Genomic DNA, 27,886 nt, shown 5'->3' on the forward strand with positions numbered 1-27,886 from the left:
GGGGGTGGGGGGTGGGAGAATAGGCAGCGGAGGAGAAGTTGCTTTCATGAAAAGGAAAGCAGGGCTGAGTCAGGCTTGTCCATCCGCCTTTGGAGCCAGGAAACAGACATGCAAAAGGCTGGCTCCCCAGACGGCTTGCACTCACTTTTATTGCAGTGTCTTCCATGCCAGCCTTCCTGACACTGGCATTTGTTGGGTTCGTGGCAGGTTCCGTGTGTACCGCAGCCAGGCTCACAGACAGCTAGAGTCAAAGGAGATAGAATGTTTCCTGAGCTTTCATTGGTCAACAGAATTACGCAGCTGCTTTTCCTGCAGTTCTTCAGAATGTGTTAGTTTTGGCTTCATCCCTTAATTTTTTCTTTCTTTCTTTCTTTCTACGTCAGTCTCCAGCTAGAAGTCAGTTTTGGACTTTCTGAAACAGTCCTGAGAGTAATCTTAAACTAGACTTGGTGCTTCTCATTCACAATAGATGCTCAGGAGGACTTTGAAACTGCTGGGCAATGAAAGTTCGTCTTCCTTAAGAAAACTCCTAAGAGTTAAAAAGTTTGGCTGTGCGTGCGAATGTGTCCAAGTTTTGTTTACATGCACGGATTTCATACAACATCTTTGGTCTACTTCAAGGAAACATATGTCAGTGAAGAAAGGTTAATTGTGATGCCCAAGCAACATGCAGTAGGTACAGAAGTTATGAAGAGAGAAGAGACTCCTACTAGTTTAATTATCCTGTAACACAAGATCGACTATGTGTACGGGGTACTTACGCTTTGAACAGAGGTCTCCTTGGTACCCTTTGGAGCACTTGCATTTACTTTTGCCAGTGCATTTACCTCCATTTCGACAGGGCTGTGGGCATTTGCCTGAAATAGAGGAGAATGCAAATAAACAAGGAACTCTGTGCTTCATTCAGAGGCAATTACATTTTTTTCAAAGGAACTGCAAGGCTTTGAGAGGATCAAGCCTTTTAAGTGGCAGTTCTTTCCACTTATTTCTGATCTACCCTGGCTTTGTTACTGTTTGAGTCTCGTTTTTGGAACACACAGGCTAGTATTTTTACTTATGATTCTGGATATGTATCTTCTACAATGAATATGTTGTTCAAATGTATTTATATTACTTTAAAAAAAACAGAATGTTTTAACTGATTCATAAACGCTTGTAATTTAAGGTATACTAAAAGTGAAGATATGAATGACGCCCCAACTGATCTTTTCTGAGTTCCGATTTTTGTATGTCACTTTTTCTGAAAGCAGGCTTATACCTGGACATGAGGACTTGTGTCTTAGCCTCGGATTCTCCAGAAAGCAGGGCCTGCGCGCAGAGGTTATTTGGGAAGTGGTCCTAGTGGTCAGGAATGGGGGGTGGGGAGAGTAAAACAGCGAAGGAGGGAAAGCCAACGCAAAAGTATAATATGTTTGTGGGTTGGTCATCACTATGGGCAACTGGGCTCTATCCTGCAGCGTCTTTCTGAGGAGCCAGGTAGACTGACTGCACCTTCAAGTTGACTGAAGGAAGGAAGAGGGCAGCATTTATTCATCTGTACTTGTCTCCCACTGATCAAAGGTCACCCCATGGAATAACTTTCTTGCGTTCCCATTCTGTGACTGTGTGAGTGCAGATTCTATTTTTTTTTTTTAGTACTCAGGAGTCTCTGGGTGGAAAGCAAGAGAAGTGTGACACTGCTAAGGTGCAATTAGGCTATGTCTGTGCAAAATAGGTCATAGCAGTGGCTGGAGTGACAGGCTGGCTGAGAAGGATATGAGGTGGGGCACAAAAGGGGCCTGATTCCACACCTGTGCATTTTTCTGGAATGTCTTAGATCCTAATGATACATCATTCTTTCTTTTATCTCTGTGCCAAATGAGTATTGCTAGTCTTTTCACAGATCTTTGAATCACAGGATTTTAGAGCTGGAATAGGGCCTTAGATGTAAAAATTATATAATATTCTTCTTTTTTCTTACTTTTGAAGCTATTTATTCTCCCTCTGCAATCTAGAATTTGCCCTCCTAAGGCTGAAGTTTTTTTTCCAGGCAAGCATTAGGCTTGACAAACATGAAGTGAATCCCATATGAAAGTAATTTTGCTAAAAACACTTTCTTCTCTTTTTATTTCTCCAGAAATGACTTTCTTCATATATAAATCAACCAAAGCAGCATCTAGTCATTGTGGAGATAATAGAGACATAATATTGAGATGTTAGACTCTCTCGAGAACGTGGAATGCCATTAGACCTGTAGGTTCTTCTGATGCAGGGATGTTCTAGAAACATGTATTAAAACAATCTTAATATTAGAATGCCACCTTTTTATTGACCATTAAAAATCCAAAAGTGTACTCTTTGATAGGTTTGGATACAAATAATAGCATTTACTATTTGGTCAAGATCCCAACTCTAATTCAAGGAAAGGAATACCTAATTCTGAATTTCCATTTGCATCAGAGAAACATCTGTCCCCACCATATGCACAAAATTGGATCATATCACAGTACTCCGCGACGCACTGGGTTTTTTCAAGTAAGCAAGATGTGGGACAGTAACTGTATAGCAGAAAAGATGGAGGAGTTATTGTGAAATACTTGGAGAGCCCAAGTTTCCCCATATTCTATGAGATGTGAACTCGGTATCCAGGGATAATGCAGAGAATGATTGATGGAGAGAATCTTTTCAGTGACTCCAAGGACCTTTTTGTTTTCTTGGCAAGAGGGAAGTGAGGACCCTTAGGATCACTGCAGCCAGGAAGGAGGACGTTCTCTCCCGGTTAGCTCACCACAGAAATATGATTGCCGGTGACGGTTAGAAGGCCATTCCTAGATCAAACCTCATGGAGCCAAAACATCAGGAAGAGATGATTGTTTTAAAATTACAAATTCTAGGGGCTTCCCTGGTGGCGCAGTGGTTGAGAGTCCGCCTGCCGATGCAGGGGACACGGGTTCGTGCCCCGGTCCGGGAGGATCCCACATGCCGCGGAGCGGCTGGGCCCGTGAGCCATGGCCGCTGAGCCTGTGCGTCCGGAGCCTGTGCTCCGCAGCGGGAGAGGCCGCAACAGTGAGAGGCCCGCGTAATGCAAAAAAAAAAAAAAAAAATTACAAATTCTATAAGTGTCTGTAACATTGACTTCCTTTTCCTGAAAATATTTTGCAACCAGTCTATCCATTGGACAGTGGTAAACTGAGTCAACTTGAGCGATTACACATTTTTACCCAAATAAGACTAAATATTGCCTGAAGACAAACAGATTTGACTAATTCTAGACAATTTGAATTTTAACTCTAACCAGTGAGAACAGTGAGATAAGGTATTGACAAAATAAAGATATTAAACTTCCTCTGCCCATCAGATTGTGAGGTAACTTAAATTTGTGACTATCCTTCACATATAAAAAAAGATAAAAATAGTTTACAATAAGTGCCAATAACTGTCATCCCTGGGTCTTAGAATTATGAGTGATTTTTAATTATTTTATCCAATATTCTAATTTTTTATGGAGAGCATTTTATACAGATAAGTTTTATAATAAGACGAACCCATTAAGGTATTAAAAAACATTTATAGTACAGTATAAACAATTTGGTCTTTTTAACTGACGGCTCATTAAAGATTCTTGTAAAGTCTGTGAACCTTAAAGAACAAGATAAACATAGGTACATACATCTAGATACTTCTGATCATGGTCTTATTTGTTAAACTGCAAGTATATCTCACAGTCAAGTCAGAATGAAGTTTGAGAAGATATCCATTCTGATAGAGGCCAGGAGAAATGAAAATATAAATAGCATCAGAATACATATTTCATTAAAAAAACAGACAATAACAAGTGTTGGTAAGGATATGGAGAAATTGGAACCCTTGTACATTGCTGGTGGGAATGTAAAATGGTACAGCCACTTTGGAAAACAGTTCAGCAGCTCCTCAAAAAATTAAAGAGTTAACATGTGGTCTAGCAGTTTTACTCCTAGGTATATACCCAAGAGAACTGAAGATATGTTCACACAAAAACTTGTACACAAATGTTCGTAGCAGCACTGTTATTCGTTAGAGTCCTAAAGTGGGAACAGCCCAAATGGCCATCAACTGATGAATGGATAAACAAAATGTGGTTGGTATATCCACACAATGCAATGTTATTTAGCAAGTAAAAGGAAGTAATGATATTTGCTACAACGTAGGTGAACCTCGAAAGCATGCTAAGTGAAAGAAGTCAGACATAAAAGGCCATATATTGGATGATTCTATTTATATGAAATGTCTAGAATAGGCAAATCTAAAGAGACAGGAGGTGGATTAGTGGATTCCAGGGGCTTGGGGAGAGGCAATGAGGAGCGACTGCCGATCGGTACAGGATTTCTCTGGGGGATGATGACATGTTCTGGAATTAGAGAGAAGAGATGCTGCACAACTTCGTGACTATATTCAATTATATACTGTAAAATGGTGAATTTTACGGTATGTGAGTTGTATCTCAATTTAAAAATGGGATACATAATTCAACTTTTTGTCTCTATTACACTAGAGGCACTTTTCAACTCAAGACCCATTTTAATTTTTTCCTGGTAATTTGGTTCCTGTAATAGAAACAAAAAATTTCCTAAAAGGATCTGAGTATAACTTGTGATGGGGATAATCAGGAGCTTTCAAAAGGCCCACATTTTTGATGCAATTAAAAAAAAAAAAGAATAGAAAACAGTTTCTGCCAATGGAAAGGTCATAAGCCTAAGGGCATGAAACAGATATCTACATGAAGAGAAATGAATCCATGAACAAAGATTCATAAACATGAACCAACTAAATATGCGAAGTTTGAGAGTAAGTATGGGAAGAAAAGTGAGGGGAGTGAGCTCGGAGATACCTTTATCAGGGCAGGGTAATTAATAAGAGCAGAAACCACATCCTGACAGTTAATTACATGTCCTATAGGAACTGTAGAGGTGCTTCATTTGAACTCTATAAAACACCGTCACTTCAGCTACTACTTATTAAACTACAAAAACCAACAAATAAATTAGAGGTTGAAAGTTAAAACAGGAAGTCAGTATTATTTAATTCTGAACCCAGTACAACTTCAGAAACTATGGCTGTACCAAACACAGTGGTGTTTTATGGATACAATACAGCTGGAGGTGAAAATGCCATATTCCAGAACTTCCAGAAAGGGAGGGACACAGCACCTTTGGCAGATGTGCTCACTCACACTCCTTTTGCTCCTTCCTGAGCGGGGCTTCGGTGTTATCTGTCTTCTGGGTCATAGAGTAATTGAGAGTGGGGCTGGCTCATTTCTGAGTTGAGCAGAGAGCTTCAGTGATGTGACTGGGAGGTGACAGGGCCAGGGCAAGCAGTTTGGTATCCTGATTCCCAAAACAATGATTACCTACCACATTCCACTGTTACTTTTTTTTTTTTTTTTTTTTTTTTTTTTTTTGTATCAAAGCATGACAAACATCTCGTGAAGGCATAATGTGCACTGATTTTAAGTTTATGGCTCAACTCTTTTTTTTTCTTTTTTACATAAATACTCATGAGACACTTCCTCAATCAAGATATAGAGCATTTCTGGCACCCCATAAAGTTCCTTTGTGCCCCCAATCACTATTCTTGTTTCTATGATCATCCATTACTTTTGCCTGGTCTTGAACTTCATAAAAATGGAATCACGCAGCGTGCACTTTCTTGTGTCTAGCTTTTACTTAGCATAACATCTGTGCAATTCACTCACGTTGTTGCATGTGCTATTAGGTTTTTGTTTGTTTGTTTTTATTGCTCTGCACCTTTTTTCCCCATCTTTTTGCTTGAGTCTATCCTTTTCTCTGAGATGAGTTACTAGGCTCCGTCTGGTTAGGAAATGTGGCAGTGAGTGCCAGAGGAAAAACTCTCTATGCCTGCAGGTAGGTGAACAAATTCCAGCTGTCCTAAAGCTCTGATCTACATTTCCAGGCTGAAACTATGGGCTCTGCACAATGAGAAGGGGACAAAAATCACTAACAAGAGGCAACGCAACATGGTGAATAACTCGAACCCAGATAACTGAGTCAGAGAGCATTGGCTGTGAGTCATCTGTGCTGAGCTATGTCACTCTTTGCCTACCTTTAGCCAAAACAGATGGCGGCTCAATCTAGTAAAAATAAACCACTGGCCTGAGTCCTTAGACAGGGTATTCATTGTCTCTGGGCTTCAGATTCCTCATCCATAAAACGAAGGGGTTAGATGGAGCTTCTAAGTTTCCCCCCCGAAAAAAGACAATGCAGGTCAATACTCACTTATTTCACACTGTTCCCCCTCAAGTCCTGGAGGGCAAATACACTTTCCAGGGTAGAAACAGGTCCCTCCGTTAAAGCAGGTGGCTGAGCAGTTTGCTGTTAGAATGACAACGGAGTATTGCATTAGATAGTAGCTTAAATCTAACAACAACAACATTTCATTAAGGCTAAGTGATTCTTCTTAGACACCTGCTACTTGCCCATTTACTTATTTAACGAAGCAAGCCACTTTACACATACAGGACTTGTAAGCAATTGCTTGACCGTTTGCAGATTCCAGCAACATAACAGGATACCACACACATTACACAGGACCCACCTCTAGGGGCTTACTTCTTAGTGAAAAAAGGCATCGTGTGTAAAAAAAAAAAAATTATCTTTTTTATTTTCTTATAAATATCTATGCTCTTAAAGGAGAAGAACTCTATGAACCCAAGAAAATATTTTTTAAGATGAAGGAAGAGTAAAAGGAGAAAACTTTCTTTGGAATAGATAAAAGGGAGAGAAGTCATAAGTACTGGGATCAGACAAAGGAGAAAGCAACTTCTTTTCTGAATAAGAGGAACAGAGATGCATCTTATATAACAGGAATTTTTTAAAAATAGACTTTTTTTTGACATTTGCAGGAAGGAGTAATTATATTCAGGAAAAGACAGACTGTTGCCCCTTGCGGGTCCCACAGGCAGGGAAGTGGCGGCAGCATGAGCTGGAGGGATGAAGAATGTGGGGTATATTATTGTGGGAGTCCAATTAACTATATTTTCCAGGTAATAATCATACTGTTTGTGATTCATACTAAACCCTCTCTCTCAGAGTCAGCTTCTGAAATTTCACTGCTCACTGGCACCTAAAATAGAGGGAGGACAGAAATGGGGACGGGGGAGAGCAAATATCTAAAAATAGACAAGTTGGCTCATTCTGTAAAGGAGATGAAAATAAGAACTTGATTCTCAGCTATTCCAGTTTTATGGCCTATTTGTTCTTGTCCTATATAAAACAGGCCAGAGTTGGCTATAGATGAACAAAAGCTGGAATAAGCTTTCAGTAAGAAAATCAGAAAGGAAATCCAAAAGTTCTAAGTGTATGCTTTCTTTGTGGAAAAGAAGTCCAACTGGAATATTCTATGAATATCATGCTTCTTAAATGATAAAGCTTTTTGTTAAAAATCATAAGTACCTCTCAGCTTAAGGCCATGCTGTACTTATTTTGGCAAAATCAAGCCTCCTGGGGGCTTCCCTGGTGGCGCAGTGGTTGAGAGCCCGCCTGCCGATGCAGGTGACGCGGGTTCGTGCCCTGGTCTGGGAGGATCCCACATGCTGCGGAGCGGCTGGGCCCGTGAGCCATGGCCGCTGAGCCTGCGCGTCCGGAGCCTGTGCTCCGCGACGGGAGAGGCCACAACAGTGAGAGGCCCAAAGTACTTATTAAAAAAAAAAAAAAAAAAATCAAGCCTCCTGATGTAGAGGGGAGCCAAAGCATTGGGGTACAGAATTTAGGATTTAGGAGAATCAGCTCTTGGACTTCCTCTTTGCTACTTGCTGCTCGTATTGTTAGGGCTGGACAGTTTTTTAAAAAAAATTATGGAATGTTTCACGAATTTGCATGTCATCCTTATGCAGGGGCCATGCTAACCTCTGTATCATTCCAATTTTAGTATATGTGCTGCTGAAGCGAGCACAAGACAGTTGTTTTTGTGAGCGTGTCCTGTCTCCCCACTTGTCCCTGTTTCTCCTGGGGATAATAAGAAGAGATGAGAAAACATCAGGACCTGTGTCCACTTGGCTGGAGCCCTCTGGGCACTATCCTTTACTAATGTGTAGAATGCAATGAACCTGAGAGTATAATCAGAAGTTACAGAATATGACAAAGCTGATTACTGAATTTGGCCACACCCTTAGTATTTGCATAATACTTTACCATCTGGACCAAGCTTCTCTACATTTCTGTTGTGCCATGATTCTTTTTTTTTTTTTTTTTTTTTTTTTGCGCAATATAGTCATGTTTTGCCGTATGTGGGCCTCTCACTGTTGTGGCCTCTCCCGTTGCAGAGCACAGGCTCCGGACGCACAGGCTCAATGGCCATGGCTCACGGGCCCAGCCGCTCCGCGGCATGTGGGATCTTCCTGGACGGGGGCACGAACCCGTGTCCCCTGCATCGGCAGGCGGACTCTCAACCACTGCGCCACCAGGGAAGCCCGTGCCATGATTCTTGACTCAGAAAATGAGCCAGAGACACCAAGTAACTTTCACTGGGGCTGAGGGTTTGCTAGGCCAGTGTTTAACTACTCAACTGTTAAAGTTTGCAACAGATGTCCCAAGAGCCAATAAAAGTTAATCTTTAGTGTTTCTTCAAATATGTAGGGCTAAGGTCTAGCTCCGTGCCAGTAATTAAACTATTTTTCAGAAGCTCTACACTCCCTCCTGGTTAATAAATGCATCTTTTTGTTGAGGGAGTAAAAAACATTAGTTTTTAATGTTCCCAGATCTCCGGGGAAACCAAGTGGAATTTCAACAGACTTTCCAAAAGAATAAAAAAGTTCCTGGAGTCTAACAAGTAAGAAAATCTTTCATCTGAAAGGTAAAATATTACAAATGTAAAAGAAACTGGAATACACATAGATCATTTCCTTCAACAGGGACCATGCAGCATTTGTGACACCATAGCGTAAGAAAAACATTACAACTGACAGTCCACTGTGCAAATACACCAATAACAGCCTCATCTATGTAAGCAGGCCTCACAAACGGTCTTTCTAAACCTGATAATACATTCATTCTTCATCCAAATCTCTGAAGGATTTGCTCTATTTCCTACTAGTTTTGAGATAATACGAGTTTAATTCTGCTTCAAGAATTATCTTCTGCCCAGTTTTGAAGTAGCAGAGATGCTGAAGGCTACGCTCAGACAAATGCAAAGAAGCTTCACAAGCAAGAGTTTTATTCACTGGCTATTATCATCAGTGTCATTAGTGCTTAATCTTTATGAACATAAAATTTTAAAATTATTTTCACTCCAATGCTGTAGTTTTAGAAGATCACTTACAACTAAAAGGTAGAGATGCTCTCACACATGGTCTCATTTAGATAGAGGTGGGGGAACCAGGGGTCAGTGGCTTAATTTCCAGTTTAGAGTTGGGAAAAGCATCGCCCACAGAGATGAGGTTCTCTGCCCAGAAGCAGTCACTGGTAGAGGAACTAAGATGTGAAACAGGTAGCCTGAGTGGCAACGTGGTACAGTGGAGGGTGTGAATTTCGGCCAAGCTTCTCAAGCTCTATAAACCTCATTTTGCTTAGCTGAGATTGAGATGGATGATGCTTTACATATCTCAAGAGATTGTTGAGAGTAAAGTTAGGTAATTGTATGAAGGTACTTTGTATATCATAAAATAACAGACAACCATAAATGACTATTCTGACTCATATTAAGGGCTCTTTCCTTTAGCTTTTCCTTCTTTTTTAAAAAGCTGCTCAATCTTAACTGGTGCTATCTGCATTATCACTAAAGAGACACTTCTCTAAAATAACACATCATTTTATTTTGAGGCAAGTAGTTATTTAAAAGAAACAGTGCCCTACTCATGCAATTAGCATTTTGGATAATTTCATTAAATACATACACTTTAAGGATATAATTTAATTTTTTTTCCATAAAAGATGTGAACTGGGCAAAATAGATAGGTGTCCTGTAAAGAGTATGAATCATTCAGTACTATTTTAGAGCCACATTTGAATCCACTTTTTGAGAGTAAAATCTGGCTATGATGCAGCATCACAGGAAGGAGGACCCTGATCTCTCAGGGATGTGATCTGTGAGCAGAGAATTAAATTCGGGGTCAGTGAACTTCTAGGTCAGGCAATTTGGAAGAGACTGTTTGATTTCAGTCTTTGAAGCTCACCCATAAAACTAATTTGGGACATACCAAAACCCCAATGGGGAAGGAGAAGTTAATTGTTCACAAAAATCCATGCTCCCCTCCCATAAAGTTGTCATTGGGAGATGGCTGTCCAACCAGGGATGACATTTCTCCTGCCTGCATCCAGGTAGGATCATGGAGCTAATTCCTATCCATGGAATAGGTGTTGAAGTTTTGTAGGTCACTTCTGAGCTTTTGTTTTGTTTTGTTTTTTGTTTGTTTTTTAAGCAGTACCTACTCCAGTCTTTCTTTCTCTGCTTATTGGCTGGATCTGGAGAGCTCCAAAGCTCTAGGCAGAACCACTGACGGAAGGCACCTGGGACCCTGAATCACTGCATGGAGAAGAACTGCCCTGCCCACTGACCAAGTATTCCTGCCCTGGAGCATTCTGTGAGCAAATGTAAACTTGTACTGTGTTAAGCTACACTAAAATTTGGGGCTAAAGTTATAACAGCCAACTGAGCTGGCACGGCACAACTACTGAAGCCCGCACGCGCCTAGAGCCCATGCTCCGCAACAAGAGAAGCCACTGCAATGAGAAGCCTGCACACAGCAACGAAGAGAGCCCCTGCTCGCCACAACTAGAGAAAGCCTGTGCACAGCAATGAAGACACAATGCAGCAATAAATAAATTTACATTAAAAAAAACAAGAACAAAAAAGTTATAGCAGCCAGTGAAGTGATACATCCTATTTACAGAGCTGTTATGAAGAGTGATGATATAGTAAATATACATCTTTTAATCAAACATTTAAAAAGTAAAAAGAACCTTGTTCTTAGAAAGTTACCTTTATCACAGTTGACTCCATAGAATCCAGGTGGACAGATGCAGAAACCGGGAGTAACACAAAGCCCGCCATTCATGCATCGTGGTGTACAAAGGGCTAATGGGGAGAGAGAATTCTGATTAAGACCAAATAGGGTTTTGCGAGCAGGACCATTTTGGAAATGTCAGTAATACAACAGGTCTGTATTTTCAAGCTTTGTAGTTGACATTAAAGTAGTCACTCTTTAGAGATTCAAATTTGCTATATTAAAAATTATTTTTATGCAGTAAATAAGGCTATTTTTCAACCAATTTCATAGAAGAGAATTAAAATTTGCCCAGAATCATTATTTTAACTAAGATGTGGTCTTCTTAAGACTGTAAATATTTTTTCTTGCCTTATTTCCTCAATCTTCCAATTTCAAAATCAGTGCAGATGAAGGTCAGGACAAGATGGCGGAGTAGGACCTTGACCTCACCTTCCCTCACAAGCACACCAAAATCACAACTAAGTGCTAAACAATCATCGATAAAAAGACTGGAACCTACCAAAAAAGATATTCTACATCCAGAGACAGAAGAAACCACAACGAGACAGTAGGAAGAGAACACTCGTGATATAATCAAATCCCATAGCCCTCAGGTGTGCAACCCATAAACTGAAGAATAGTTATATTGCAGAAGTTCTCCCACAGGAGTGAGAGTTCTGAGTCCCACATCAGGCTCCCCAGCCTGGAGGTCTGACATTGGGAAGAGGAACCCCCAGAGCAGTTGGTTTTGAAGGCCAGCGGGGCTTGAATGCAGGAACTCCACAGGACTGGGGGAAACAGACACTCCACTCTTGGAGGGTGTACACCAGGTCTTGTGTAACTGGGACCCAGGGCAAAAGTAATGACTTCATAGGAGCCTGGGCCAGACTCATCTAGTTTTGAAGGGTCTCCAGGGGTGGGGGGCAGCTGTGGCTCACTCTGGGGACAAGGACACTGGTGGCAGAGGTATCGGGGAGAATTCATTGGTATGAGCTCTCCTGGAGGCCGACACTTTGCCACCAAGACCTGGCCCCACCCAACAGCCTGTAGGCTCCAGTGCTGGGATACCTCAGGCCAAACAACAAACAGGGTAGGAACACAGCCCCACCCATCAGCAGACAGGCTGCCTAAAGACTTCCTGAGCCCACAGCCGCCTCTAGACATACCCCTTAACATGGCCCTCCCCAACAGAGGGCCAAGACCTAGCTGCACTCACCAGTGAGCTTCCCGCCAGGAAGCCTACACAAGCCTCTAGACCAGCCTCACCTACCAGGCGGGAAGACACCAGAAGCAAGAATACTATGATCCAGCAGGCTGCAGAACTGAGTCCACAAACACAGGTCAGAATCTACCAGCTGGTCCCTGGCCCCTGGGCGATGAGAGGGGAGTGTACTTCTGGGACACACAGGACATCCCCTACAGAGGGGATTCCTCCAAGGTCAAGAAAAATTCAAATAGAAGTTACACATACATAAAAAATTCAAATAGAAGTTTAGACAAAATGAGATGGCAGAAGAATATATTCCAGACAAAAGAACAAGATAAAACCCCAGAAGACCAACTAAGTGGAGATAGGCAATCTACCCAAGAAAGAGTTCAGAGTAATGATCGTAAAGATGATCCAAGAACTCAGGAAAACAAAGGATGCACAGAGTGAGAAGTAACAAGAGTTTTTAACAAAGAGTTCAAAAATACAAAAAACAACCACACAGTTGAAGAATACAATAAGTGAAATGAAAAAATACACTAGAAAGAATGAACAGCAGAATGAATGAGGCAGAAGAATGTACAAGTAAGCTGGAAGACAGAGTGGTGGAAATCACTGCTGTGGAACAGAATAAAGAAAAAAGAATGAAAAGAAATGAGGACAGTTTAAGAGACCTCTGGGACAATATCAAATGCACCAGTATTTGCGTTATATGGGTCCCAGAAGGAGAAAAGAGAGAGAGAAAAGGCCTGAGAAAATATTTCAAGAGATAATAGCTGAAAAATTCCCTAACATGGGAAAGGAAGCAGTCACCCAACTCCAGAAAATGCAGAGAGATCCATACAGGATTAAACCAAGGAGGAATACACCAAGACATCTACTAATCAAATTGACAAAAATTAAAGATAAAGATAAAATATTAAAAGCAACAAGGGAAAAGTGATAAATAACAAAGAAGAGAATCCCCATAAGGTTATCAACTGATTTTTCAGCAGAAATTCTGCAGGCCAGAAGAAAGTAGCATGGTATATTTAAAGTGATGAAAGGGAAAAACCTACAACCAAGAATACTCTACTTATCAAGGCTCTCACTCAGATTTGATGGAGAAATTAAAAGCTTTACAGACAAGCAAAACCTAAAAGAATTCAGCAGCACCAAATTAGCTTTACAACAAATGCTAAAGGAACTTCTCTAGGTGGAAAAGGCCACAACTAGAAATAAGAAAATTATGAAATGGGAAAGGTCAACAGTAAAGGCAAACATACAGTAAAGGTAGGAAATCGTCTGCACACAAATACAATATCAAAACCAGGAATTGTGAGAACAGGAGAGTACAAATGCAGAATATTAGAAATGCATTTGAAATTAAGAGATCAGTAACTTAAAACAATTGTGTATATGTATAGACTGATATATCAAAACCTCATGGTAACTGCAAACCAAAAATCTATAATATATATACACACGAAAAAGAAAAAGGAATCCAAACACAACTCTGAAGATAGTCATCAAATCACAAAAGAGAACAAAAGAGGAAAGGAAGAAAAAAGACCTACAAAAACAAATCCAAAACAGTTAACAAAATGGCAGTCGGAACATACATATTGATAATTACCTTAAGTGTAAATAGATTAAATTCTCCAACCAAAAGACACAGACTGGCTAAATGGATACAAAAACAAGACCTGTGTATATGCTGTCTATAAAAGACCCACTTCATATCTAGAAACACATACAGACCGAAAGTGAGGAGATGGAAAAAGGTATTGCATGCAAATGGAAATCAAAAGAAAGCTGGAGTAGCCATACTCATATTAGACAAAACAGACTTTAAAATAAAGACTGTTGCAAGAGATAAAGAAGGACACTACATAATGAGCAAGGGATCAATCCAAGAAGAAGATAATAACAATTGTAAATATATATGCACCCAACATAGGAGCACCTCAATAATAAGGCAAATGTTAACAGACATAAATGGAGAAATTGATAGTAACACAGTAATAGTGGGAGCTTTTAACACCCCACTTACATCAGTGGACAGATCATCCAGACAGAAGGTCAATAAGGAAACACAGGTCTCAAATGACACATTAGACCAGACGGACTTAATTGATATTTATAAAGCATTCCATCTGAAAGCCTCAGAATACACATTCTTTTCAAGTACACATGAACATTCTCCAGTATAGATCACATATTGGGTCACAAATCAAGCCTCAGTAAATATAAGAAAATTGAAATCATATCAAGCATCTTTTCTGACCACAACGCATGAGATTAGAAATCAACTAAAAGAAGAAAACTGCAAAAAACACATGCTATTAAATAACCAATAGATTACTGAAAAAAAAAAAAATCAAAGAGGAAATCAAAAAATACCTAGAGACAAATGAAAATGGAAACACGATGATCCAAATGCTATGGGATGCAGCAAAAGCAGCACTAAGAGTGAAGTTTATAATGATACAAGCTTACTGCAGGAAACAAGAAAAATCTCAAATAAACAACCTAACATTATACCTAAAGCAACTAGAGAAAGAAGAACAAATAAAACCCAGAGTTAGCAGAAGGAAAGAAATCATAAAGATCAGAGCAGAAATAATGAAATAGAGACAAAGAAAACAATAAAAAAGATCAATAAAACTAAAAGCTGGTTCTTTGAAAAGATGAATGTAATTGATAAGCCTTTAGCCAGACTCACCAAAAAAAAAGGGAGAGGGCCCAAATCAATAAAATTAGAAATGAAAAAGGAGAAGTTACAACTGACACCACAAATACAAAGGACTATAAGAGACTAAGCAACTATATGCCAATAAAATGGACAACCTAGAAGACATGGACAAATTCTTAGAAAGGTACAATCTCCCAAGATTGAACCAAGAAGAAACAGAAAATATGAACAGACCAATTACCAGTACTGAAATTGAATCTGTGATGCAAAAACTCCAAACAAACAAAATTCCAGGACCAGACGGCTTCACAGGTGAATTCTAACAAACATTTAGAGAAGAGTTAACACCTACCTTCTGAAGCTATTCCAAAAAATTAAGAGAAAGGATCACTCCCAAACTCATTGTGTGCCCACCACCACCCTGATACCAAAACCAAAGATACCACACACACACACACACACACACACACACACACACACACACACACACAAAATTAGAGGCCAGTATCACTGATGAACATAGACGCTAAAATCCTCAACAAAATACTAGCAAACTGAATCCAACGATACATTAAAAGGATCATACCCAGTGATCAAGTGGGATTTATCCCAGTCATGCAAGGATTTTTCAATATCTGCAAATCAATCTGTGTGATACACCACATTAACAAACTGAAGAATAACAATCATACGATCATCTCAGTAGATGCAGAAAAAGCTTCTGATAAAATTCAACATCCATTTATTATAAAAACTCTCCAGAAAGTGGGCATAGAAGGAACATACCTCAACATAATACAAGCCATATATGACAAATGCACAACTAACATCATACTCAACAGTACAGAGCTGAAAGCATTTCCTCTAAGATCAGGAACAAGAAAAGGATGTCTATTCTTGCCACTTTTATTCAACATAGTTTTGGAAGTCCTAACCACAGCAATCAGAGAAGAAAAAGAAATAAAAGGGATCCAAATTGGAAAAGAAGTAGTAAAACTGTCACTATTTGCAGATGACATAAAGCTATATATAGAAAATCCTCAAGACGCTACCAGAAAACTACTCAGCTCATCAATGAATTCAGTAAATTTACAGGATACAAAATTAATACACAATAATCCGTTGCATTTCTATACACTTACAACAAAAGATCAGAAAGAGAAATTAAGGAAACAATCCTACTTACCATCGCATCAAGAGGAATGAAATACCTAGTAATTAACCTACCTAAGGAGGCGGAAGACCTGTACTCTGAAAACTATAAGATGCTGATGAAAGAAACTGAAGATGACCCAAACAGATGGAAAGATGTACTGTGTTCTTGGGTTGGAAGAATCAATATTGTTAAAATGACCATACTACCCAAGGCAATCTACAAATTCAATGTCATCCCTATCAAATCACGAATGGCATTTTTCACAGAACTAGAGCAAAAATTTTAAAATATGTATGGAAACACAAAAGATCCCGAATAGCCAAAGCAATCTTGAGAAAGAAAAATGGAGCTGGAGGAATCAGGTTCCCTGACTTCAGACTATACTACAAACCTACAGTAATCAAAACAGTATGGTACTGGCACAAAAAACAGACACATAGATCAATGGAACAGGATGGAAAGCCCAGAAATAAATCCATGTACCTATGGTCAATTCATCTCTGACAAGGGAGGAAATACTATACAATGGAGAAAAGACTGTCTCTTCAATAAGTGGTGCTGGGAAAACTGGACAGCTACATGTAAAAGAATGAAATTAGAACATTCTCTAACACCATACACCAAAAACGCTCAAAATGGATTAAAGACCTAAATGTAAGACCAGATACTATAATACTCGTATAGGAAGACATAGGCAGAACACTCTTTGAGATAAATTGCAGCAATATCTTTTTGGATCCATCCCCTAGAGTAATGGAAATTAAAAAATAAACAAATGGGACCTAATTAAACTTAAAAGCTTTTGCACGGCAAAGGAACCCATAAACAAGAAGAAAAGACAACCCTCAGAATGGGATAAAATATTTTCAAACAAAGCAACTGACAAAGGATTAATCTCCAAAATATACAAGCAGCACATGCAGCTCAATATCAAAAAAACAAACAACCCAATCAAAAAATGGGCAGAAGACCTAAATAGACATTTCTCCAAAGAAGACATACAGATGGCCGAGAGGCACATGAAAGGCTGCTCAACATCACTAATTATTAGAGAAATGCAAATCAGAACTACAATGAGGTACCACCTCACACTGGTCAGAATGGCCATCATCAAAAATTCTACAAATAATAAATGCCGGAGAGGGTGTGGAGAAAAAGGAACCCTCCTACATTGTCGGTGGGAATGTAAATTGCACCCAGTGTTCATTGCAGCACTATTTACAATAGCCAAGAAATGGAAGTAACTTAAATGTGCATCAACAGATGAATGGATAAAGAAGATGTGAGACAGATATATATACACACACACACACACACACACACACACACACACACAATGGAATATTACTCAGCCATAAAAAGAATAAAATAATGCCATTTTCAGCAACATGGATGGACCTAGGGATGATCATACTAAATGAAGTGAGCTAGACAAATATCATATGATACCACTTATATTTGGAATCTAAAAAAAAAAATACAAATGAACTTATATACAAAACAGAAAAAGACCCATAGGCATAGAAAGCAAACTTATGGTTACCAAAGGAGAAAGGGAAGGTGGGGGAGGGATAAATTAGAAGGTTGGGATTAACAGATACACACACTACTAGATAACCAAGGACCTACTGTATAGCACAGAGAACTATACTCAATATTTTGTAATAACCTATATGAGAAAAGAATCTGAAAAAAAATATATATATAACTGAATCACTTTGTTGTACACCTGAAACTTACAACACTGTAAACCAACTATATTTCAATTAAGAAAATAAAATAAAGAAAAAAATCAATGCAAACAAAAAATCTATTTTTTGAAGATGAAAAATATTTTGCTTACTCTGGTCAAATAAGCTCAGTATATGTGAGCTTGTGGTGCAGACACCTTTGTGGTTAATAAACGTTTTCATGTTCATCTCTTTTTTCATATAGCTTTCTTAGTAGTAATTTCACCGAAATATACATATTTACTACACAAATGATTTTCATCCTTTTTTTTTTTTTTTTTTTGCCTAGAGCACCTTCATAACTCAGGTGTAGACTTAATTGTGAAACAAGCTACTTTTAATTGGAGTAGATACTTTCAAATCACTCATAATACTAGCTTTTTAAAACCAATTTTAGTGGAGAGAAAAAAACTCAAAACTTTCATAAGATTATGCTAAAGCATAGTATATATAATAGTGAATTGTGGAGGGGGGCGGTGGAAGAGAGTGAAAGTGGCCACAAAGAATGTAGACATTGTGCCAGTTTTCTGCTCCTGTCACCACATATTGGATTTAACAGAAAACCACTCCTAGAAGAATACTTTCCAATAGCTTTTCTGTGGCTTTTTAAGACTGCACAAATCCTCATAATGTGACCAGAAAAATAATTTCAGGTGATGTGTTAAAAATACATGTGGGGCTCCTGAAGTAACACCCATTTCATTAAGAAGCAAGCAGGGAAGCTGGCTGTCTCTGTTCTTACCTTTCTCACAGTGAGGTCCATAGAATCCATCAGGACACTGGCAGACCCGTCTTTCATTACAAAAGCCTCCATTTCGGCACCCTCCTGGGCACTCGGCTTCACCAAAGAGAAACAAGGTTTATACAGACAGCTTTCAAATCATGTTGAGTGAATTACAGGGGTATGAAGAGGCTAACGGTCACTTTTTCCCCAGCACCACCAATTATCATAATTTATTGAATACCAGTATTTCCACTTCATTCTCTCTACACTGCCTGTACTTCCCTAAGTCTTCATGAATGTAAGATACTGCCTCTCGGTCCTACTGCCAACAGTAGGGAGCTCGTGGAAGAAGGCAAAGCAAGCTTTATGTTCTGCCTTCCTCCCACCCATCAATCTACTGCACCTCCTTAAATTCACACTGAAACAGAATGATGGATATTGCCCTCAGTATTCATTTTCAGAGGGGGGAATGACCTTTTGGTACATCTTTAGGGCACTGAAAGCCTCCAGAGCTTAAATTCTGTGTTGGAAGAGCTTGTATCAGGATGGGAAAGGAGACAGCATGGGAAAGCCTTCATGCTTAACTGGGAATCCGGGCTGTGATGGAGGGGTGCCTTTGCCTGGCAGAGGTCACTGGCGTGATCTTTGGAAGTCAAAAGCACCAAGCTTTTGGCAGGGCGTATGGGTCGTAGTAGTTGCTGGTGATGACTGGCACCCTTGCTATGAGGGTGGGGACTCCCAAAGATTGTGTTGGAGGAGGGAAAGAAGAGAGGTGGAAGACAGGGCGTTTTGAAGGGTACTGGAGTTCCTAAACTTGTGAGTGCAGTCAAAGCAGAGAAAGTCTGTCTTAGTACTATTAGCGGACCCTGCGTTTACCCCTCCTCCCACTGGTGTGGTTTTAATTATACAAAATAATTATCTATCTATCTAGCTACAATTTTTGGCCCAAATCACACCTGGAAGCCTTATGAGCCTTCTCTGGAATCACCATCACTGATTACCTTGTTGACATGTTTTAAAGAAGATGGCATTTTGAGGTGTCTGCAGGATGGTGTTGCCTTCAGAATTCATTACAATCACATTCACTTCAAACGCTGCCACTCCATCTTGTTTGCCGAGACATGGAAAACCAACTTGAACAACTAAAGAAAAAGAAGGTATGGAGAAACAGTTTATCTAGTTAATTCCAGTTTTACAGAAATCTTGGTAAGAGAGACAAAGAACAAAGCAAAAATGTTCACATTTTGTTATCAGACATGCTTGTATCTCCACTAGAGTACGGACTGTATTTTGATTATCTGGGCATTCTCCACAGAACGTGTACATCATGCTGAGTGGAGAATTAATGACCCTCATTAATTTGTACCCTACTAATATGAAACGGGATATTTTGTTCATAGTCTGAACTTGTACCGTCTTGAAAAAACAGATGGTAAAATGTTCTCTAAGAAGCAAAGGTGCAAATAGGTAGCATAGATTAATTAGGAGAAGAAACTTTGTGAACACTTTCACCAGCCTCCATATAATTCAAAAAGAGCTAAAAGTCAGCACTGCAGAATCTATTAAATAAAGCCCTATAAGCAACACCCCACTGGTTTACTTTTACTCTGTATGCTTCAAAGTGACAAAATATCTTCTTTGGAAATATTCTACAACTCAGACTAGACCCCAATCATTGGGCTGAGTTAATAAATTTAATATTTTCTCAGGCTATTTGTTAATATTGAGAAGTGTCCATATCTTGGGGATCTAGAAGAGAGTTTGCTGTGATGAAGTAATCTCACAATAGACATATCTAATGGTTTAGGTTCCTAAAGAGGAGACACTTCTTTTTAGTGAAACTGACGATCACTTGGGGTATGTAGGTGTAGACTAAGCAGAGAGTGGGAACTAATAGCGTTGCTGTACAGAGACGGCAAGGAGTTGTCCACAACTTCAGCTGTGAAATACCCACAAATCACTGGGTGGAAATTGGCTCAAGTCATTGGCTGAGAGGCTGACTTCATAAATTTCTGAAATCCACTGGATTATCCTAACATATCCACTGGAGAAGACTGATCTATCTAGCTGATCCACTAGACTCCAGTTCTTCCTTATTAATAGAACAAATATTGCTAAGAGGTATACATATGAAGTTCTGTTTCATTTTGTTTCTGTATGGCAGGTTATGGTTACTGCCAAGCTTGGGAAAATCGCACCATGCCAAGAAAAATCCTTCCCCTTCAGAGTTTTCATAAACCTTTCCCCTAGTTGTACAAGAAGAAGTGAAGCTAGAAGTCAGTGTGCTCTTTTCCATAATGCACTGCACACCAGTCGGTCATACAATCTTCTTAACGTGCTTGGCAACCAGAAACCACTCTCAAGGCTTTGGCATTGTCAGTGTTCATTACTGTGCTCTTCTCCAAATAACATGGGTTTCCAGTTCTCCTGAATCTTGAGATCTGAGCATTGTAGATAATTAAATGATGAAAAAAACCCCAGATATTTTAACAAATAAAAAGAGAGAAAAAAAACAAACTTGTTTCTGAAGTCCCAAAGTATAATTGTCCCCACTGAAAACCTTGGTTTAATGAAATCGTATATATGAAAATGCAAACTTACAAAATACAAAAATCCATAGTAGGGATTTCCATTTCAAAAGGAAGCAAAGGACTGTACAAGGAAAACCACATTGGATCGGTTATTGTGGGATACTTGTGAAATATACATAGGATTCTTTCCTATGGCTGCATCCCGGATCTGGAAATTTTACTTGGGGATCAAGGGAATCTGAAAGGCTACATGGACACAGAAGATTTGCAAAAAGCAAGACTCCAATTCTTGTCGTAGAGCTCACAGACTTCCTCACTTACTGGCCTTTTCTTTCCTTGTTTGTAAAAATGTCTTCCCTTCTATCAGTCTCTACTTTTCTACTGCCTCTTCTTTTTTCTCCCAGTTTTCTTTTTTTTCCCCTGCTCTGCACCTGGATTGTATCTTCACGAACAATCGGGCACTTTGAGAACTAACTGGAGGCAGTCTTGTAGGGAAGAGCTGTATGGAATTATCTGCTTTTATGGTGAACTTGGCATTTGTGAATGGGTATCCTGTTCATGTTATTAATTGCTAGCAAAAACAAGAAAAAGAGCACAGGAGTAAAATGTGGATTTTTCTGAATACGCATTGTGATGACCAGCAGTTACCTTACTGACTGATGTCCAGAGGAAAATAATTTGGAAGACTCTTGTGTCCGTGTGGATGACAGGCTCTTGGTGCTCCAGCCAGGCATCAGGGCTGTGCCTCTGAGGTGGGAGAGCCAAGTTCAGGACACTGGTCCACAAGAGATCTCCCAGCTCCACGTAATATCAAATGGCAAAAATCTTCCAGTTCCACGTAATATCAAACGGCAAAAATCTCCCAGAGATCTCCATCTCAACACCAAGACCCAGCTCTACTCAACGACCAGCAAGCTACAGTGCTGGACACCCTATGCAAAACAACTAGCAAGACAGGAACACAACCCCATCCATTAGGAGAGAGGCTGCAAAAAATCATAATAAGGCCACAGACACCCCCAAAACACACCACCAGATGTGGACCTGCCCACCAGAAAGACCAGATCCAGCCTCATCCACCAGAACACAGGCACTAGTCCCCTCCAGCAGGAAGCCTACACAACCCACTGAACCAACCTTAGCCACTGGGGACAAACACCAAAAACAACAGGAACTACGAACCTGCAGCCAGCGAAAAGGAGACCCCAAACACAGTAAGTTAAGCAAAATGTGAAGACAGAGAAAAACACAGCAGATGAAGAAGCAAGGCAAAAACCCACCACCTAACAAATGAAGAGGAAATAGGCAGTCTACCTGAAAAAGAATTCAGAGTAATGATAGTAAAGATGATCCAAAATCTTGGAAATAGAATGGAGAGGATACAAGAAACATTTAACAAGGACCTAGAAGACCTAAGAGCAAACAGTGATAAACAGCACAATAAATGAAATTAGATAATCTCTAGGGGCTTCCCTGGTGGTGCAGTGGTTGAGAGTCCGCCTGCTGATGCAAGGGACATGGGTTCGTGCCCCAGTCCGGGAAGATCCCACATGCCACGGAACGGCTGGGTCCATGAGCCATGGCGGCTGAGCCTGTGCATCCAGAGCCTGTGCTCTGCAACGGGAGAGGCCACAACAGTGAGAGGCCCACGTACTGCAAAAAAAAAAAAATTCTCTAGAAGGGATCAATAGCTGAATAACTGAGGCATAAAAACAGATGAATGACCTGGAAGATAAAATAGTGGAAATAACTACTGCAGAGCAAAAAGAATGAAAGAATTGAGGACAGTCTCAGAGACCTCTGGGACAACATTAAACGCACCAACATTCGAATAATAGGAGTCCCAGAAGAAGAAGAGAAAAAGAAAGGGGCTGAGAAAATATTTGAAGACCTTATAGTTAAAAACTTCCCTCATATGGGAAAGGAAATAGTTAAGTCCAGGAAGCACAGAGAGTCCCATACAGGATGAATCCAAGGAGAAACACGCCAAGACACATATTAATCAAACTATCAAAAATTAAATACAAAGAAAAAATATTAAAAGCAGCAAGGGAAAAACAACAAATAACACACAAGGGAAGCCCCATAAAGTTAACAGCTGATCTTTCAGCAGAAATTCTGCAAGGCAGAAGGGAGTGGCAGGACATATTTAAAGTGATGAAGGGGAAAAACCTACAACCAAGATTACTCTACCCAGCAAGGATCTCATTTAGATTTGACAGAGAAATTAAAAGCTTTACAGACAAGCAAAAGCTAAGAGAATTCAGCCATCACCAAACAAGCTTTACAACAAATGCTAAAGGAACTTCTCTAGGCAGGAAACACAAAAGAAGGAAAAGACCTACAATAACAAACCCAAAACAATTACGAAAATGGTAATAGGAACATATATATCAATAATTACCTTAAATGTACATGGATTAAATGCTCCAACCGAAAGACACAGACTGGCTGAATGGATACAAAAACAAGACCCGTATATATGCTGTCTACAATAGACCCACTTCAGACCTAGGGACACATACAGACTGAAAGTGAGGGGATGGAAAAAGATATTCCATGCAAATGGAAATCAAAAGAAAGCTCGAATAGCAGTTCTCATATCAGACAAAATAGACTTTAAAAATAAAGGCTACTACAAGAGACAAAGAAGGACACTACATAATGATCAAGGGATCAATCCAAGAAGAAGATATAACAATTGTCAATATTTATGCACCCAACATAGGAGCACCTCAGTACATAAGGCAAATACTAACAGCCATAAAAGGGGAAACTGACAGGAACACAATCATAGTAGGGGACTTTAACACCCCACTTTCACCAATGGACAGATCACCCAAAATAAATAAGGAAACATAAATGATACATTAAACAAGATGGACTTAACTGATATTTATAGGACATTCCATCCAAAAACAACAGAATACACATTCTTCTCAAGTGCTCATGGAACATTCTCCAGGATAGATCATATCTTAGGTCACAAATCAAGCCTTGGTAAATTTAAGAAAACTGAAATAGTATCAAGTATCGTTACCGACCACACGCTATGAGACTAGATAACAATTACAGGAAGAAATCTGTAAAAAATACACACACATGGAGGCTAAACAATACACTACTTAATAACCGAGAGATCACTGAAGAAATCAAAGAGGAAATCAAAAAATACCTAGAAACAAATGACAATGCAAACACGACGACCCAAAACCTATGGGATGCAGCAAAAGCAGTTCTAAGAGGGAAATTTACAGCCATACAATCCTACCTTAAGAAACAAGAAACATCTCAAATAAACAACCTAATCTTACACCTAAAGCAATTAGAGAAAGAAGAACAAAAAACCCCCAAAGTTAGCAGGAGGAAAGAAATCATAAAGATCAGATCAGAAAGAAATGAAGGAAACGATAGCAAAGATCAATAACACTAAAAGCTGGTTCTTTGAGAAGATAAACAAAATTGATAAACCATTAGCCAGACTCATCAAGAAGAAAAGGGAAAAGACTCAAATCAACAGAATTAGAAATGAAAAAGGAGAAGTAACAACTGACACTGCAGAAATACAAAAAATCATGAGGGATTACTACAAGCAACTCTATGCCAATAAAATGGACAACCTGGAAGAAATGGACAAATTCTTAGAAATGCACAACCTTCTGAGACTGAACCAGGAAGAAATAGGAAATATGAACAGACCAATCACAAGCACTGAAATTGAGACTGTGATTAAAAATCTTCCAACAAACAAAAGCCCAGGACCAGATGGCTTCACAGGCAAATTCTATCCAACATTTAGAGAAGAGCTAACACCCATCCTTCTCAAACTCTTCCAAAATATAGCAGAGTTAGGAACACCCCCAAACTCATTCTATGAGGCCATTATCACCCTGATACCAAAACCAGACAAAGGTGTCACAAAGAAAGAAAACTACAGGCCAATATCACTGATGAACATAGATGCAAAAATCCTCAACAAAATACTAGCAAACAGAATCCAACAGCCCATTAAAAGAATCATACACCATGATCAAGTGGGGTTTATCCCAGGATTGCAAGGATTCTTTACTATACACAAATCAATCAATGTGATACACCATATTAACAAATTGAAAGAGAAAAACCATATGATCATCTCTATAGATGAAGAGAAAGCTTTTGACAAAATTCAACACCCATTTATGATTAAAATCCTCCAGAAAGTAGGCATAGGGGGAACTTTCCTCAACATAATAAAGACCATATATGACAAAACCACAGCCAACATCATCCTCAACGGTGAAAAAGAGAAACCATTTCCACTATGATCAGGAACAAGACAAGGTTGCCCACTCTCACCACTACTATTCAACATAGTTTTGGAAGCTTTAGCCACAGAAATCAGAGAAGAAAAAGAAATAAAAAGAATACAAATTGGAAAAGAAGAAGTAAAGCTGTCACTGTATGCAGATGACATGATACTATACATAGAGAATCCTAAAGATGCTACCAGAAAACTACTAGAGCTAATCAATGGATTTGGTAAAGTAGCAGGATACAAAATTAATGTGCAAAAATCTCTTGCACTCCTATACACTAATGATGAAAAATCTGAAAGTGAAATTAAGAAAACACCCCCATTTACCACTGCAACCAAAAGAATGAAATATCGATGAATAAACCTACCTAAGGAGACAAAAGACCTGTATGCAGAAAATTATAGGACACTGATGAAAGAAATTAAAGATGATACAAATAGATGAAGAGATATACCATGTTCTTGGATTGGAAGAATCAACCTTGTGAAAATGACTACTACCCAAAGCCATCTACAGATTCAGTGCAATCCCTATCAAACTACCAATGGCATTTTTCACAGAACTAGAATAAAACATTGCACAATTTTTATGGAAACACAAAAGACCCTGAATAACCAAAGCAACCTTGAGGAAAAAAAATGGAGGTGGAGGAATCAGGGTCCCTGAGTTTAGACTATACTACAAAGCTACAGTAATCAAGACAGTATGGTACTGGTACAAAAACAGAAATATAGGTCAATGGAACAGGATAGAAAGCCCAGAGATAAACCCATGCACATATGGTCACCTTATCTTTGATAAAGGAGGCAGCCTCTTCCATAAGACAGCCTGGAAAAAAGACAGCCTCTTAAATAAGTGGTGCTGGGAAAACTGGACAGCTGCATGTAAAAGAATGAAATTATAATACTCCCTAACACCATAAACAAAAATAAACTCAGAATGGATTAAAGACCTAAATGTAAGGCCAGACACTATAAAACTCTCAGAGGAAAACACAGGCAGAACACTATGACATAAATCACAGCAAGATCCTTTTTGACCCACCTCCTAGAGAAATGGAAATAAAAACAAAAATAAACAAATGGGACCTAATGAAACTTAAAAGCTTCTGCACAGCAAAGGAAACTATAAACAAGACGAAAAGGCAACCTTCAGAATGGGAGAAAATATTTGCAAACAAAGCAACTGACAAAGGATTAATCCCCCAAATTTACAAGCATCTCAATATTAAAAAAACAAAAAACCCAATCCAAAAATGGGCAGAAGACCTAAATAGACATTTCTCCAAAGAAGATATACAGTTGCCAAGAAACACATGAAAGGATGCTCAACATCACTAATCATTAGAGAAATGCAAATCAAAACTATAATGAGGTATCACCTCACAGCAGTCAGAATGGCCATAATCAAACAAAAATCTACAAACAATAAACGCTGGAGAGGGTGTGGAGAAAAGGGAACCCTCTTGCACTGTTGGTGGGAATGTCAACTGATATAGCCACTATGGAGAACAGTATGGAAGTTCCTTAAAAAACTACAAATAGGACTACCATATGACCCAGCAATCCCACTACTGGGCATATACTCTGAGAAAACCATAATTCAAAAAGAGTCATATACGACAATGTTCATTGCAGCAGTATTTACAGTAGCCAGGACATGGAAGCAACCTAAGTGTCCACTGACAGATGAATGGATAAAGAAGATGTGGCACATATATACAATGGAATATTACTCAGCCATAAAAAGAATCGAAATTGAGTTATTTGCAGTGAGGTGGATGGACCTAGAGACTGTCATACAGAGTGAGGTAACTCAGAAAGAGAAAAACAAAGACCATATGCTAACACATATATAAGGAGTCTAAAAAAAAAAAAAGGTTGTGAAGCACCTAGGGGCAGGACAGGAATAAAGATGCAGATGTAGGGAATGGACTTGAGGTCATGGGGAGGGGGAAGGGTAAGCTGGGACAAAGTGAGAGAGTGGCATGGACCTATATACACTACCAAATGTAAAACAGATAGCTAGTGGGAAGCAGCCACATAGCACAGGGAGATCAGCTGGGTGCTTTGTGTCCACCGAGAGGGGTGGGATAGGGAGGGTAGAAGGGAGATGTAAGAGGGAGGAGAAATGGGGATAAATGTATATTTATAGCTGATTCACTTTGTTATACAGCAGAAACTAACACAGCATTGTAAAGCAATTATACTCCAATAAAGATGTTTAAAAAAAAAATACCTCTTCCATGCTGAGACCAGCATGGTGCTTATACAGCCTCAGCCTCGGTCATGCAAACCACTGCCTCACAACAAGGGAAGAGATGAATAAGATGGGCAAGGGCTTATCCTCGACACCACATGATTATAAGCTGTTCCATGAATATAAATCATCCAACACAAATAGTCATCCATTCATTCTCTCAGCAAATACTTACTGAGTACCTACTCTGGGCTTCACTTTCTAAGGACAGAAAGAAACCAGGAAGAAGATGGTCCTCCCAGCATTAACACCTATTTGACAATTTCTACACATTGGATTCCTGATGGTCTTGGTTGAGAAATACCCCTGCTCTGTTGGTTTCATGGGATGACAGAGAAAGAGTGGTCCAA

At 39.4% G+C, this 27,886-nt stretch overlaps 1 protein-coding gene across 1 annotated transcript in view; it reads right to left on the reverse strand.

The window, feature by feature from the left end:
- The window catches only part of WIF1 (Wnt inhibitory factor 1), an 87,729-nt gene that overhangs the window by 4,512 nt on the left and 55,331 nt on the right, over positions 1–27,886 (reverse strand). The window contains exons 4-9 of the mRNA XM_007447383.1: positions 19,450–19,590; positions 18,467–18,562; positions 10,951–11,046; positions 6,252–6,347; positions 762–857; positions 146–241 (exon numbers count right to left, since the gene is read on the reverse strand). Coding sequence (XP_007447445.1) covers positions 146–241; positions 762–857; positions 6,252–6,347; positions 10,951–11,046; positions 18,467–18,562; positions 19,450–19,590 — 621 coding nt within the window. The remainder of the gene's footprint in view (positions 1–145; positions 242–761; positions 858–6,251; positions 6,348–10,950; positions 11,047–18,466; positions 18,563–19,449; positions 19,591–27,886) is intronic.

The sequence above is a fragment of the Lipotes vexillifer genome, unplaced genomic scaffold (genome assembly GCF_000442215.2).
Source record: "Lipotes vexillifer unplaced genomic scaffold, Lipotes_vexillifer_v1.1 scaffold170, whole genome shotgun sequence".
NCBI classification, from domain to species: domain Eukaryota; kingdom Metazoa; phylum Chordata; class Mammalia; order Artiodactyla; family Lipotidae; genus Lipotes; species Lipotes vexillifer.